Here is a 16385-nt window from a genome sequence, read left to right as displayed (position 1 = left end):
CTGTGATGTCAGTGGATAATCTGTTGGCTCTGGGAGAGTATGTGATTATCAACTGAACACTCACAAACAGAATGGCAGTAACATTGTGGGCGCGTTCCTCTGCCCAGGCATTGCTGACGCATGCCAGATCTTAAAATGCCTGGATAGATATTTTACGTATCAGCTAACCAAATGATGTAATAGAAATCTGGTGCTCTACGGCACAAAACCATTGATTGATGCATGCAGGAGAATGCAACATGTGCGTGGATGGAGACTGTACACATGTAGATATAGGGTGACTACCAATGTCTAAACAGGTCTTTGTCCCAAGGGCCAGGAATTTTTCCTATGATCTGAACAGCAACAATAGCCTGTTGCTAGGGCTCAGAGTTCTCCTGGTCAGGTCTGATGAGCAAGAAAAAAAAATAAAACACCTGGCACTAAACCTATAACATGCTGAAGAATATCTCCCTTCCAAAACTTAGTTCGGACGTCGTACGTATACCTTGACTTGATTAGTGAAGTAAATTGTCGCCAAGTTAGTTTAGTCAAAAGCTGCATGTTCTGACCTCATTGAAAATGGATTGTGAATACTACATTGTACAGTAATTGGTGAGCTATTAAGTTGGTCCAAATGTCATGTCAACAAACCAACAATTGGGTCAGATTTAGCATGTCTCACATCATTTGGAAGGAGGACGCTGAGTGTGATGCTACTCCTAATTAGGTATCCATGCTATCATATGAAACAACTAACAGTAGCTCAATAGTGGCATTATCACACTTACTCATGGAAGGTAGAACGATCCAACAGCCTCTTCATTTAGGGTGTAATGTCTTACTGTATATCAGGTGCACAATAAAAATAAAAGAGAAATCGTTTTAATACGCAGACACTAATTGATTTGATTTCCATTCATATCCACTCCTAATTAACAGCTTCACATGTGTGCATTAAAAATAAAAAAATACATGAAAAAAAAAAAGAGAAAAGAAAAATGCCTTAAAAAAATAAAATAGTGCTACGCACTAGGCTGCATTCAAAACAAACCCCTGCACCACATCCATTTACCCGTAACATGGCAGAAACTTGCGCTTGAGCCTTTTACTTTGTTTTGGTCCACTAGCTTCAAACAGCTGTAAAACATTTTCTGTTATTGAAAATGCATTTCACAGCAATTTAGATGGTACAATGATTTCCTACACTATTCAGTGCTTGTTTTCTCTCAAAGTGAAATTGAGAGTGCAGTTTCAGCGACCAAAAAATGAAAGAGTTATTTCTACATTGGCTGCTTGATCCGATTTCCACAGCAAAGTCAGAACAGCTTTCCTTTGACAACAGATGCCGGCCCAGCAGGATAAATCAATGGTCGAATAACACAGCCAGTCACAACAAGGTGGGTAAGTAATACTTTGAAACACTATCATTCCACTATTTCTGCAGATATATTAGGGACATTTTCGGAAAATACAATGCAAAACTTAAACCAAAAAAATCCTTTAAGAACGTTTGTATGTAGTGGTATTCACAAACAGTTGTGGGCACACAATGTATGATTTAGGTACATTTTCCATCAGTAGTATTGTTTAAAACCATGAACATCTAGGAAAGTCTAAACTGTGTTGTTGGTTGGTTCGACTAGGAAGGTTGTGTTGTTGGTTGGCCTGTCTTCCTGTCTCTGCAGGGGCAGGATGTCTGTGATCCAGTATTGAAATAAGGACACAACTGCAGTGGCCTCACCTGGAAAGACGAGACACACGTTACATTAGTTTGATTGCAATTAGGAACAGTGAGTGCATAAACAGTTATTTAATGAGATCATTACTGCCATTCCATAGTGATGAGGACAACTAATTATCCTGGTCTAGGTCTAGTACTGTACCCATCTGTCTGTACTGTCTGTCTCCTCAGACATTTTTTACCTCGCCTTGACCCAGTCAGTAATCCCAACATGTTTCAAGCTGACCACCATTGTCCCTGTTCCCAAGAGCTCCAAGTTAGTCATTTAGGCAGATTATCTCCCTGTAGCACTCACATCTGTAATTTTGAAGTGCTGGTCATGACACACAACATCCCAGACCCACTCCAATTTGCATACCGCCCCAATGGGTCCAGAAATGACGCAATCTCATTGCATTTCACACTGCCATCTCCCACCTGGACAAGACGAGAAATAAATATGTGAGAATGCTGTTCATCGACTACAGCTCAGCGTTCAACACCATAGTCCCCCATAAGCTCTTCACCAAGCTCGGGACTGAACACCTCCCTCTGCAACACACTCCAGACTATATCCATTGAGTATACGCCCTTAGAACAGCCTCAATTTGTCGAAGCATGAAATCTACAAGGTGTCAAAAGCGTTCCACAGGGATGCTGGCCCATTTTGACTCCAATGCTTCCCACTGTTGTGTCATGCTGGCTGAATGTCCTGTGGGTGGTCGACCATTCTTGATACACACGGGAAACTGCTGAGTGTGAAAAACCCAGCAGCGTTGCAATTCTTGACACAAACCGGTGTGCCTGGCACCTACTGCCATACCCCGTCTAAAAGGAAATTAGATATTTTGTCCTCACCCATTCACGCTCTGAATGACACATTCACAATCCATGTCTCAATTGTCTCAAGGCTTCACTTAAGGTATAGGGGGCAGTATTTTCATTTTCGGATGAAAAGCGTGCCCAGAGTAAACTGCCTAATACTTGCGCCCAGAGTCAAATATTTGCATATTATTAGTAGATTTGGATTAGAAAACACTCCGTTTCTAAAACTGTTTGAATGATGTCTGTGAGTATAACAGAACTCATATGGCAGGCAAAAACCTGAGAAAAATCCAACCAGGAAGTGGGAAATCTGAGAATTGTAGTTCTTTCGAATCCCTATCGAAACTACAGTGTCTGTGGGGTCACGTTGCACTTCCTAAGGCTTCCATTGGCTGTCAACAGCCTTTAAAAAATGTGTTTCATCCTTCTCCTGTTACTGGGCAGAAAATAGGAGCTCAGTCAATGAGTGGACTGCCTGGGGACAAAGGACTTGGGTTTTTGGATATAAATATGAACTTTATCGAGCAAAACATACATGTATTGTGTAACATGAAGTCCTATGAGTGCCATCTGATGAAGATCAAAGGTTAGTGAATATTTTAGCTGTATTTTTTGTTTTTGTGATGCATGTCCTTGCTTGGAAAATGGCTGTGTGGTTTTTCTTGTGAAGTTTCTGTCCTAACAATCCAATTTTATGCTTTCGCTGTAAAGCCTTTTTGAAATCGGACAATGTGGTTAGATTAACGAGAAGTTTATCTTTGAAATGGTGTAAAATAGTTGATTGTTTGAGAAAATGAAATTGCCGTTTTGTATTTCGGGCCATGCTATTTTCACTGGCTGTTGAATAGTGTCCCCCGCAGGTGGGACGGTCACGTCCCACCTAGCCCATAGAAGTTAAAAATTCTTCTTTAAACCGGTCTCCTCCCTTTCATCTACACTGATTGAAGTGGATTTAACAAGTGACATCAATAAGGGAACATAGCTTTCACCTGGACAGTCTCATGGACAGAGCAGGTGGTTTTAATGTTTAGTATACACACACACAGAAAAGATTTGGCATGGGTCCTCAGATCCTCAAAACGTTCTACAGCTGCACCATCGAGAGCATCCTGACTGGTTGCAAAACTGCCTGGGGCCAAGCTTCCTGCCATCCAGGACCTCTATACCAGACGTTGTCAGAGGAAAGCCCTAAAATTGACCAAAGACTCCATTCACCATACTCACAGACTAGCGGTACCGGAGCGCCGAAGTCTAGGTAAAAAAGGTTTCTTAACAGCGTCTACCCCCAAGCAATAAGACTCCTGCTAATCAAATGGCTAACCGGACTACTTGCATTGCCCCGCCCTTCTCCATTGCTGCTACTGTGTTATTATCTATGTGTAGATCACTTTTCCTCTCCCTACATGTACATATTACCTGGACTAACCGGTGCCCCCGCACATTGGCTCCGTACCGGCACCCCCTGTATATAGCCCGGCAACTCTTTTATTGTTGCTCCTTAATTGTTTTCTATATTACTTCAGTTAATTTTTGTAAATACTTTTTTTTATTTTTATTAACTGCATTGTTGGTTAAGGGCTTGTAATTAAGTATTTCACGGAAAGGTCTACACCTGTTGTATTCGGCGCATGTGACAAAGACATTTTTTGATTTGACACACTTTCACACTAAAAATATCCTGCCGCCACTCTGTTCTTTATTCTGATGCCTAGTCACTTTATCCTGCCTTCGTGTACATATCCCTGCACATTGACCTGGTACTGGTACTCCCTGTATTCATCTCCACAGTGATCTGGTACTGGTACTCCCTGAATATATCTCCACAGTGATCTGGTACTGGTACTCCCTGTAAATGGTCTGCCTACCCATGTGAGAGACGCAGACTCGGTCTCAACCTTTAAGTCTTTATTGAAGACTCATCTCTTCAGTAGGTCCTATGATTGAGTGTAGTCTGGCCCAGGAGTGTGAAGGTGAACGGAAAAGCACTGGAGCAACGAACCGCCCTTGCCGTCTCTGCCTGGCAGGTTCCCCTCTCTCCATTGTGATTCTCTGCCTCTAACCCTATTACAGGGGCTGAGTCACTGGCTTACTAGTGCTCTTCCATGCCGTCCCTACGAGGGGTGCGTCACTTGAGTGGGTTGAGTCACTGACGTGATCTTCCTGTCCGGGTTGGCGCCCCCCCTTGGGTTGTGCCGTGGCGGAGATCTCTGTGGCCTATACTCGGCCTTGTCTCAGGATGGTAAGTTGGTGGTTAAAGATATCCCTCTAGTGGTGTGGGGGCTGTGCTTTGGCAAAGCGGGTGGGGTTATATCCTGCCTGTTTGGCCCTGTACGGGGGTATCGTTTGACGGGGCCACAGTGTCTCCTGACCTCTCCTGTCTCAGCCTCCAGTATTTATGCTGCAGTAGTTTGTGTGTCAGGGTGCTAGGGTCAGTCTGTTCTATCTCGAGTATTTCTCCTGTCTTATCCGGTGTCCTGTGTGAATTTAAGTATGCTCCCTCTAATTAACTCTCTCTCGGAGGTACTGAGCCCTAGGACCATGCCTCAGGACTACCTGACCTGATGACTCCTTGCTGTCCCCAGTCCACCTGGCCGTGCTGCTGCTCCAGTTTCAACTGTTCTGCCTGCGGCTATGGAACACTGACCTGTTCACCGGATGTGCTACCTGTCCCAGACCTGCTGTTTTCAACTCTCTAGAGACAGCAGGATCGGTAGAGATACTCTGAATGATCGGCTATGAAAAGCCAACTGACATTTACTTCCGAGGTGCTGACCTGTTGCACCCTCGACAACCACTGTGATTATTATTATTTGACCCTGCTGGTCATCTATGAACATTTGAACATCTTGGCCACGTTCTGTTATAATCTCCACCCGGCACAGCCAGAAGAGGACTGGCCACGCCTCAGCCTGGTTCCTCTCTAGATTTCTTCCTAGGTTCTGGCCTTTCTAGGGAGTTTTTCCTAGCCACCATGCTTCTACACCTGCATTGCTTGCCGTTTGGGGTTTTAGGCTGGGTTTCTATACAGCACTTTGTTACATCAGCTGATGTAAGGGCTTTAAAAATAAATGTGATATATAGCTCCACATTGATCTGGTACTTCCTGTATATAGCTTAATTCTAGTGTATTTTATTCCTTGTGTTACAATTTGTATAATTATTTTTTAACTAATCATTGGGAAGGGCTCCTTCGTAAGCAAGCATTTCAAGTCTACACCTGTTTTATTTGGCGCATGTGACAAAAAGTTTGATTTGATTCCTGTCACCTACAGTACCTCACTGCTAACAGCTTCCCTTTCCCCCTGGGCTATGTCTTTTATATAACTGTGCTGTTAAAGAGTCCAAATTAAAAAAGGAGAAGTGCATGAAAGTCATCAAGTAAAACTGGCAACAGGCAAGCAGCAGACGTCATCGCCGACAGAGGTGTTGGGTAGAACAGTGAAATGTAAGCTGTGGGACATGCTTTAACACTGCCCTCGTGGTCAATTGATTCCTCCTCTCTCTCAGAGCTGAAGAGAAGCTCCAGGAAACTGGAAAAGACTTCAGACTTTTCCACAGAACAGGCTAAACCAACAGCACAGCAGGCTTACTGGGCTCAAGCATGGCTGGACAGAAACAGCTGGCTTTATTCCACTAGTGGCCAATTCCATTTGTTTAGCTATATAAATATCCTTAAAAACAGTAAAAGTTATTTTACCCCATTGTTTTACATTCCATTTAATGGACATTTGCCTTTAGCAAAAGAGAACAGGTGGGAATAGATTAGTTAACTGACTGGATGGCTATTAGACTACTTTATTTGCTCTTTAAAGGCCCAGTGCAGTCAAAAATGTGATTTATATACATTTCCACAATTCGAGGTTGGAATAATACTGTGAAAATTATGATAAAGATCCTTTTAGTGAAAGCACTGTTTGAGAACACCACCTTAAAATTCAGCCTTTTTTTGTAGGATGGAGTTGAGTTAACCAGTAAATGAGTTAATAGACCAATAACAAAAGAGTTCCAAACCTCTCTGCCAATAACAGCTAGTTTTTAGATTTCCCCTCCCACTCAGACCACTCCCAGACGGTCCAAGCAAAATTCTTGCGTGAACAACTGCTCTTTGCTAAGTTATTTCTGACAATTAATTCATAACCATCACAGTACGGTACTTAATTGTTACCCAGAAATGCACAAAGCTTGTCCACATCTGAGGAGCAGGTGGAGGGACCAGCAGGAATAAGCTGTGTGGTTTTAGTTTATAGTGAGTCTATAGTAGGGTTCCCCAACTGGTGGCCCACAGGTGGTATTATTTGACCACCCAAGTATTACATTTTCATTGTTGGGCATAAGTCTGTAAAAACACCAGGAAATCAGCTCCAAGTGACTTTCATTTCGGAAATCTGTTCCCAAGTATTCACACACAAACACGTGATCATATACAAATGTAAGAATGTTTTGAAATGATTATGTTCTCGTCAAATATATCTTCTTGCAGTCAATTTGCAGTCTACAAATTATGTTCCGATCCCCCGACCATCCACTGTGGGAACTGATCACAGGTCTGGACTGGAGTTTGTTTTCAGCATTGCCTTGGCAGAGAGTTGAGCATCACTATGACCACCTGCTCAGCCGTGCCCTGAATCCCCTGGAAAGGACAGTCGTATAATACACTGCAGTAGTATACTCTGTACTAGGGCCAACCAGGTCACCACTGATCTTATCAGTTAGATTTGAACTGGCCCAAAACACACACACGAGACCATCTCAATCACAATTTCCAGACCTGTACAATGTCTGCTCTCCTGGCAGCTCTTGAGTAAAACACCCGGTGGCAGGAGATACTGGGGACTCTCAAACTGGTTTGTGTTTGGATAGGGGAGAGCATGCATGTATAGGTAAGGCATGCTAGTATGGCCAGATGAGGGCAGGTATGATTAGGCGACTGGTAGTATGGACTAGAGGTCGACCGATTACGATTTTTCAACGCCGATACCGATTGGAGGACCAAAAAAAGCCGATACTGATTAAATTGGCCGATTTTTATATTTATTTATATAATGACAACAATACTGATTGAACAATGAACACTTATTTTAACTTAATATAATACATAAATAAAATGTATTTAGTCTCAAGTAAATAATGAAACATGCTCAATTTGGTTTAAATAATGCAAAAAGTGTTGGAGAAGTAAAAGTGCAATACGTGCCATGTAAAAAAGCTAACGTTTAAGTTATTTGCTCAGAACATGAGAAAGCTGGTGGTGTCTTAACTGGGAATATTGAGGACTCGTGTTAAGAAATTTTAGGTAGTAGTTATTATAGGAATTATGACGCGTCGACTATTTCTCTCTATACCATTTGTATTTCATATACCTTTGACTATTGGATGTTCTTATAGGCACTTTAGTATTACCAGCCTAATCCCGGGAGTTGATAGGCTTGAAGTCATAAACAGAGCTGTGCATCAAGCATTGCTAAGAGCTGCGGAAAACGCAGTAAAGTGCTGTTTGAATGAACGCTTACGAGCCTGCTGCTGCCTACCACCGCCCAGTCAGACTGCTCTATCAAATCATAGACTTAATTATAATAAACACACAAATACGAGCCTTTGGTCATTAATATGGTCAAATCTGGAAAATATAATTTCAAAAAGAAAATGTTTATTCTTTCAGTGAAATACGGAACCGTTCGCAACGAGCCAGGCGGCCCAAACTGCTGCATATACCCTGACTCTGCTTGCACAGAACGCAAGAGAAGTGACCGAGTTTCCCTAGTTAATATTGCCTGTGGACATGAATTCACAGGTACATTATTATTTTTATTTTTTTAAAACACACTTCTGTGTATTGATTTTAAGAAAGGCATTGATGTTTATAGTTAGGTACATTTGTGCTTTTTTTCCCCACAAATGCGCTTGTTAAATCACCCGTTTGGCGAAGTAGGCGGTGATTCGATGATAAATTAACAGGCACCGCATTGATTATACGCAACGCAGGACAAGCTAGTTAACCAAGTAATATCAACCATGTGTAGTTAACTAGTGATTATGTGAAGACTGATTGTTTTTTTATAAGATAAGCTTAATGCTAGCTAGCAACTTACCTTGGCTCCTTGCAGCCACAAGGTCATTTTGATGCTACACTCACGTAACAGGTGGTCAGCCTGCTACGCAGTCTCCTCATGGACTGCAATGTAATCAGCGTCCAAAAAGGCCATTTACCGATTGTTATGAAAACGTGAAATCGGCCATGCCGATTAATCGGTCAACCTCTAGTATAGACAGGTGAGCTCAGACAAGAATAGTTAAGGAAAAAACAGATAAGACTACTCACTAGGAGACATGGTAGAGCTGTTCTGGAGCTCTTGCAGAGCCTTGGCAAGCCTCTCCGTGTCCTGTTGCTGCACCAGGGACTTGAGGCTATGGAGTTGGGCCAAAACAGGAGGGGGGAATGTTCCATTGGACAGGCTGGCCAGAAGGTCCTCCACTACCACCGAGGACACATGGAGCCTGCCTGCAGGCAATGAGCCTGGAGAGTGTGAGGAAAGAGGAGATGCTCTTACTCCACCAACCTTTCAAATATCCATTACTGAATGGGAATGTGCTAAGCAGGATGTGGTCAATTCAGTCATGACTGCAGCAAAATGTCTAATAACTTAACAATCATCAGGTCTATGTTGAGACTGAGGTGTATAATAAGGACAGGATAATTTCTTCCAGAGGCAAGTCAGGGAGGGATTATGCCAGACCAGACGACAGAGCCTGTACATTAGGAAGTAACCTAAACACCTCACGAGGAAGTAACCTAAACACCCCAGACCTTAAAATCTCCCATGGTCCTCAAGTTGGGACTATTTTTTGGGCTGTGCTCTGCACACTGCTCCTCAAATGATTTATTTTCTGCCAATACGAAGGCTATAAAATAAACTATGCTTCAGCACTTGAAGAGCATGGGCAAAACCCCCCTTTCCCTATATAGTGCACTACATTTGGCCAGCCCTTAGGAAGACAGCCACAGACTAACCCTGTTCCTGGAGACTACTGTACTGTAGGTTTCCAGTCCAACCCAATCTAGCGCACCGGAGTCTAATAATTAGCTGGTTGATAAGCTGAACCAGGTTAGTTACAACTGGGGTTGGATTGAAAACCTACAAGAGAGTAGATCTCCAGGAACAGGGTTGGAGAGCTCTGGCCTAGGATGTGTGTGACCGTATCTGGGTTGATACTCACGATCAGACACATAGATCTCTTGTGTGGTCCTTAGGAAGTCCATCACTTCAGCTGCTTTTCTCTGCCTCATCTCTTCATCTTCCTCCTCATGCCCATTCCCCTCTCTGTGGTAGGTGAACTCCAAAGCTGCAGCGCGGGGCATCAGACCCAGAGACAGGAGCTTTTCTTTGTGGCGTTTCTTCTTTAGCTTCCTCCTCTTGTTCTTGCTGAGCCGCTCTCCTTCCTCCTCCGTGGGGGTCGGAGCCATGGTTGGATCCCCAGGGTTGGAGTCTGTAGCCTGTCCCGTGACTGTCCCTCCTCCTGGAGCTGTTGTTCCCTTCCTCTTTCTTCTTCTTCTCCTCAGTCGTTGTCTTTCTCCCTCTCCTTCGGACTCATGAGTGTTCTCATCTGAAGGGAACAAGAAAAAGTGAGAGCTTATTAACTTCACAAGCTAGTCTAATCTAGCAGTCATTTGGCTGTAGTGCTGCGCTATGGTAAGTCAGTCCCTGTGATCCATAACTAATATCCATTTCATAGCACTTGGAATCAGCCACCTTCAACACCATGTCTATCCCACCTTTGACATAAGTCTTTGTTTATTTGGTAGCAGATAAAGTTTATTCAGCCAGCATATTCAGCACCCCTTGGATTGATGCGCAAGGATGGATGGATGTCCGGGGCTCAGAGAGCACTGAAGTCAAAAGCTTACTGCATCACCTTCCCCTGTGGTAAAGCTGGGCCCCTGCCCACACACACAGTGTGGTGGCTGTTCCCCAGGGTAACTGGTGGGTGGAGAGGCTGTCTGTGATTTAGCAACCCAACCACAGTCTATACCCTCCAGTACCCCCTACTGTAGAGCATGCATGCGCACACACCACTCTTTCACTAGACTTTAAGCAGTTTCAAGAGCTTTTTGGTCTGAAGGAGAAACTGCCACCATATGGCCAGCTGTGCAGAGAGCGCGACGACAAGAATTGAAAGAAAAGGTTGTGTTATGTATCAATTTCCAGCTGTGAAAGGAGATAGAAATTGGAAACAGCACAAATAAACAGCCGGTGATGATTATTCACAGCATTTCCATAAAACTAATCATAATAAGCATGTAGGAAGCGATTTACTGTTGGTGGCAATAAGTGAATGCTGCAACAGATGTGGGGCAAAGCGGACATGGCGCGATAAAAGGTGCATAATGCAGCAAATGTGATTCAGCAAGGTCCAGCTCAATAAATAGTCTCAAAGACACAGGATGTCCTGTAGAATGAGGATGGACATGTGCACACAGTCCATTTTATCATGACTTAGACTGTTCAACAGGTAAACTGCAGTCACCAAATGAATGTGAGTCAGTGTTCCCTCTAGTGGTCATGTAGGCTCTAGTGGTCAGGTAGTCTGATGGTTAGGGATCAAACCACAGAGCCATTTTCTGTTTACCATCAAATGTCATTAGAGTGATGCGCTCGCGTCCCGACATCAAAAAGCTCTGTAGCAGGATAGCCAATGCTGGTATCGGGACCTTGACAAATTTAAGAGTGATTGATAACCATGAAAACATGCAAGACTGATGGCTTTAGCCATGTTCAACAACTATTCTTATTCTGGATTTATCTAGCTCCATTTACCTTGCCTCGCTAACTTACTAGGTAATAAATATTGAGACCACTGCACCACTCGGGAGGCTAAGGCACTACATCGCAGTGCTAGCTGTGCCACTAAGAGATTCTGGGTTCGAGTCCAGACTGTCGCAGCCGGCCACGACTGGGAGACTCATAGGGTGGCGCACAATTGGCCCAGCGTCGAGCAGGTTAGGGGAGGATTTGGCCTGCAGGGATGTTCTTGTCCCATCGCGCACAAGTGACTCCTGTGGCAGGTTAAGCACAGTGTATGCTGACACGGTCGCCAGGTGTACGGTGTTTCCTCCGACACATTGGTGCGGCTGGCTTCCGGGTTAAGTGGGCACCGTGTCAAGAAGCAGTGCGGCTTGGTTGTGTTTCGGAGGACGCACGGCTCTCAACCTTCACCTCTTGAGTCCGTACAGGAGTTGCAGCGATGAGACAAGACTGTCATTACCAATTGGATACCACGAAATTGGGGAGAAAACGGGGTAAAAAAAAAAGTCATAAAAATATCCTCTGATGACATCTGTGATGTTGTAGGTGATAACCATCTGTCATCTAAAATATTATTGATTTAATCTGGTCTTTACATTTACTAAATAATATGTGTGAAATTTGTTTTGATTTAGAAAGGTGCAAGATAATGGTCCACTCTCAAAACAGGAAAAAATACGTCATTATGCACTTAAATAGCGAATGGAGGACGCTTTTCCTGCGATTATTTCTCATGCCAGCCAGCTAGGCTATGCTTCTCTTTACAACAGGAGTAATGTGCTTAATATTAGGAAAGTTGATAAATAAATAAAGTCGTCCTAGCCTATAGAAAGCTGATGGTATCCTCTTTTTAATAGAGGCCATCAATCGGTTCTCTAAACGCAATTCAATAGACTATAGAAATGTTGTGCAACTTGAGCTCTCATGAAGTGTTTGATTAGATTTTTCGATTACATTTGCATTGATGTCAGAGTGATTAGAGGGACAATAGAGTGCTGAGTACCAGGCAGTTAGCAAGTTTGGTAGGCTACTAATGACCAGCAGCAGAATCAGAGCTTGGAGAAGCCTAATTACCGTAACTAAACGGTCATGTGGAATTTGACTGCCGTCATGACTCGTGACCGCCGGTGTAGCGGTAATACTGTCACCGTAACAGCCCTATTCAGAACCCAACAACAATCACCAGGCCATGTAGGCTAAGAGCAACTAGGCTCTCTAAAATAATTGTAAACATTGCTCTTACAGTGTCAATGTTTTATGATTAAAATTCATCATTCGAGTATTGCTGAGCTTCTCTCCATGCCTCTTTAGTTCTTTTTGCTAAATATTTAGCATGTGTGCGCACTGTGCATTCAGATTTTCCCATAAGTTGGCCTTTTAAAATATGCAATATTTATGATGACTTAATTTGTTTCTTAGGCCTAGATGGTAATTAGAGCAGAACTGCTTCATGTGTACAGACCTAGCAGCTGATCTACATGAAAGTATTAAGACAGTATTCAAGGTAGACACCTGCCCAGCTAAATGTTAAAGGACTTGTAACCAAAAAATAAAAACATTTATGACTATGAGGTTGTTATGGTGTACTTTGCTTTCTCCATGGTAACAGATACCTGCAAGCGTAGCACAGAGCCACAAACATTTGCTCACACAGACCATTTCAGGACTGCAGAAAGAAGCTAAAAACTACTCCCCTATTCCACCTGTACCGCTAAGACTAGGCCTAATGGCTAATTTGTACTACTTCTAAAATAATCTAAATGTGTTTATAAAGCCTTTTTTACATCAGCAGATGTCACAACGTGCGTATACATGAACCCAGCCATCTGATGACCAAGTATGTAAGAGAAAGCACTAATAGGCCTAAATTGCTGACTAGTCCATTATAACAGGCAAATATAGCTGCATTGAGTATACTTCAAAGTCATAAATTCTTGAGTTTCTAGAAAAACATACATTAAGTCTTCCAATTAATGAGACATTTGCTGCAGGTAAAGTGGAAATACCAGTACAACCTACTCAGTGTACCCAAATGAAGGTGTTGCATAAGGCTAATTTCTCTACTGTCAACATAATCTAATCCGTTTCTGTCAGGTAGCCTAAACCCCTTTACCTCTCTGGCAGGCAGATGTTGACTGAATGAAATAGACTGGGTTAGTAGTGTGGATATCCTGTCAGGACAGCTTAGAGCAGGTTGTTCAGCCAGCTGTTTGATGCCAGGGAAACATTCACTAAAAGTGCTGCATTAATGCATCTTAATGCTGCAATATGTAACTTTTTGGATGATACTAACAAATTCTTATAGAAATGTGAGTTATAGATCTTTCGCTCTCATTGAAAGCAAGTCAAAGAGGTAGATATGTTCTATATGCACTTGTTCTATGCTTCCCTTTCATACATTTAGTTTTTGCATCTTTTACTTTCAGTTTTGTACACCAGCTTCAAAATCACCACGTATCTGAAACAACATTTGACCTTGAGAACACACTGAGCAACAGCATCAAATGTGAATGACAGTGGCTGGTCTGATCCATTTGGCACAGATTGCATTCAGATGGGTTTTGGTCATCGGTACACAACACAACCATCTCACATTTATCAACTAAGGTCTTGGATAAAAATATTTGTTCCCGCTTTAATCTCCCCACAACTGGACTGGAAAAGACAATAAAGGAGAGTGATAGTAACACTGAGCTGGACAGAGGAACTGAGGAGAGCCCCTTCTAGTAAATCCCCTGCTTTATGGCACATCTCTGTCACCACAGTCCATAAATGTAAGATTATAGCCCTCTTACCAGCTGGGTCTTCCACAGTATTTATGCATGCTGGCTGAGAGAGCGTGACAGATCCCTCTGCACCTGTCTTGTATTCTGCAGGGGGAGCTACGACTGTGTACATTCGTCTGCCTGGCTGAGTCGAGGATGGTATTATACCTCCATCTCCTGAGACACAGAGCAAATGAGAAAGAAAGAACATTAGCTATACTGTAAGTGCTGGCGATTGGTTTGGAGGTGATTGTATTGTAGCCTATATAACTTCCGGAGTGTGACACCAACTTAGTTGGAAGTAATAAAAAGCGGGTGATGTGTCACTTCGCTTAGCTCCGGGAACAATATTTCTAATTCAATTGAGCATAACTCAAATAATGAAATATGTAACTCTACTTACCAGTGATAGTGCCATCCTCTAGGCTTGCTTTCTGTTTCACAGAGGACTTTTCGAGAACAAACTCGGGGGGTGAAGAGCTGGGTTCTTTCTCAGGCTTGGGAGGTAAGGGGTACAGCCTCTGAAGAACTTTAGACTGGAATACTGAAACGTAGTTGACATTCTTAACTTTAATTCCACATTGCTGCCCATGTCAAGTACAAGCCATCTAGGGTATAAATACATGTTTTGCTAATTACACAATTTCAATTGAAATTATTTAAATCACAATAACTAGTAGCTGATAGATCAAAGAAAAATTCACAGAAAGCATAAATACTTTATTAATATCAGAAGCCTACAAAAACGAAACGGGATCCAACGTATTCAACGATGTAACGTTATACATCAGCGAAGGTATCACAAAAACACGCAGGATTGATCGGTCAACTTGGCGTTTGTTAACACTCAATGAGCTGCGCGACAGTAGCCTGCCTGGCTAGCGGGACAGGTAAACTAGCTAGAAGTACAGACTAGTAAAACTAGCTACATCTGGCGTTTAATGTTTCAGCAACGATAGACGTAAAAAAAGGACTTACCTTCTTTCCTATGTGCCATATCACTATATTTAACTCGAATGTAACATTAGATAAAACACACTTGTGGAAAAATGCTAACGGTAATGTTACCAGCTAGCTAGTTAACATTGCTAGCTACTGGCATCAACCCTGCTAGTTGATGTTTTGCAGCTTTGTTAGGAACTTTTGTAATGACACCCCATCATTTGCATCATTGCGTTGACAAATCATGCTCCTTTACGATTGAAATAATTTCGCTAAATATCATTATGTGCACAGCCGCGACAGAAAACAACCAAACGAGCTGCAGCACAGAACTCAATCAGCCACACATGAGGACGGTACCAAAGATGATACATATTGACCAGATACTCAAGTGGCATCTCTAACAATGTGAAATGTCGTCAACAATGGAATGCAGTCGAGAGGAGGCAAGATCAGGTGGGACCATTCTAGCCAATGAGAGGGCAGATACGCGTATGAACAACAGGCACAACACCGATATAAAATAAAATTCTCAAAGTTTCTGGGATGTCAAGTGTCCTACTTATATCAGTACACTCTTAACAACCTAAGCATTACGAAACTTGTATTCGATCAAATAAGCCTCACGTAGCAAATAAGCCATTACATTTTTTGATGACCGAATTTGAAACACTCGTTGATCTCCATACAAAATCTGCTCGGTGAGCGAAAAAAAACTAAAAAACGCCACCTGCTGAAGAATACAGATTTTGGGCCCAGTCATACCTCTTGCTTCTCTTCTTCCTCTCTGAAGGAACTGCCTGCCTGACACCGTGGCTGTCTGTAGCCTGACCAACAGCTCCCCCCCTGGTCGCATCCAGTAACATCAACTCCATCGACATGCGCAAACTAAGCCAGCTGTGAAGAAGGGTTTGACAGCAGCGCATGGACACCGCGATGTGAATATCAAATAGCTCAGCATCAGGACCAGAGTGAACCTAGTTTGGAATGCGCGCACCCCCTGAACTTCGCTGGGAACGTCAGCATGTGAACAGGATTTGAGGAGGAGGAATTAACTAGAATGTCAGCTTTGAAGAAGGTAATTGTTTTTTTGTTGCATAATGTACCTCTCATGTCATAGTTATAGTCTATTAGAAAAGTCTAAGTGTGTTGGATTAGCGATGTTGGCAGCGCATGGATTTTGGTGTGTTTGAACAGTCAGCGTGTTTAGCATACCCATAGATTAAGTCAGTTGGGAAATGGGTGGGTCTCAGCATTTTACCTCGAATTTGCTGTAGGACTGATCAGTCTAATTTCATATCCATTGTTGAGGAATTTTGATGGATGATTTTGTTAGGAAAGATTATGTAC

General features: G+C 42.8%; 1 protein-coding gene across 1 annotated transcript; it reads right to left on the bottom strand.

Annotated features, from left to right (window-relative positions):
- Positions 1-848: 848 nt before the first annotated feature.
- Positions 849-15417, bottom strand: erich1 (glutamate rich 1). The gene is made up of 6 exons (XM_029730499.1): positions 15072-15417; positions 14497-14637; positions 14124-14270; positions 9743-10129; positions 8847-9041; positions 849-1723 (listed from the first exon to the last, which is right to left on the bottom strand). Exons 1-6 carry the CDS (start codon positions 15088-15090, stop codon positions 1596-1598), a joined length of 1017 nt encoding a protein of 338 aa, XP_029586359.1. The 5' UTR covers positions 15091-15417; the 3' UTR covers positions 849-1595.
- Between the last annotated feature and the right edge of the window lie 968 nt (positions 15418-16385).

Source organism: Salmo trutta, chromosome 33 (assembly GCF_901001165.1).
Source record: "Salmo trutta chromosome 33, fSalTru1.1, whole genome shotgun sequence".
Classification (NCBI taxonomy): domain Eukaryota; kingdom Metazoa; phylum Chordata; class Actinopteri; order Salmoniformes; family Salmonidae; genus Salmo; species Salmo trutta.
The sequence above is the reverse complement of the archived record's forward strand: the minus strand, read 5'-3'. Positions and strand labels throughout refer to the sequence as shown.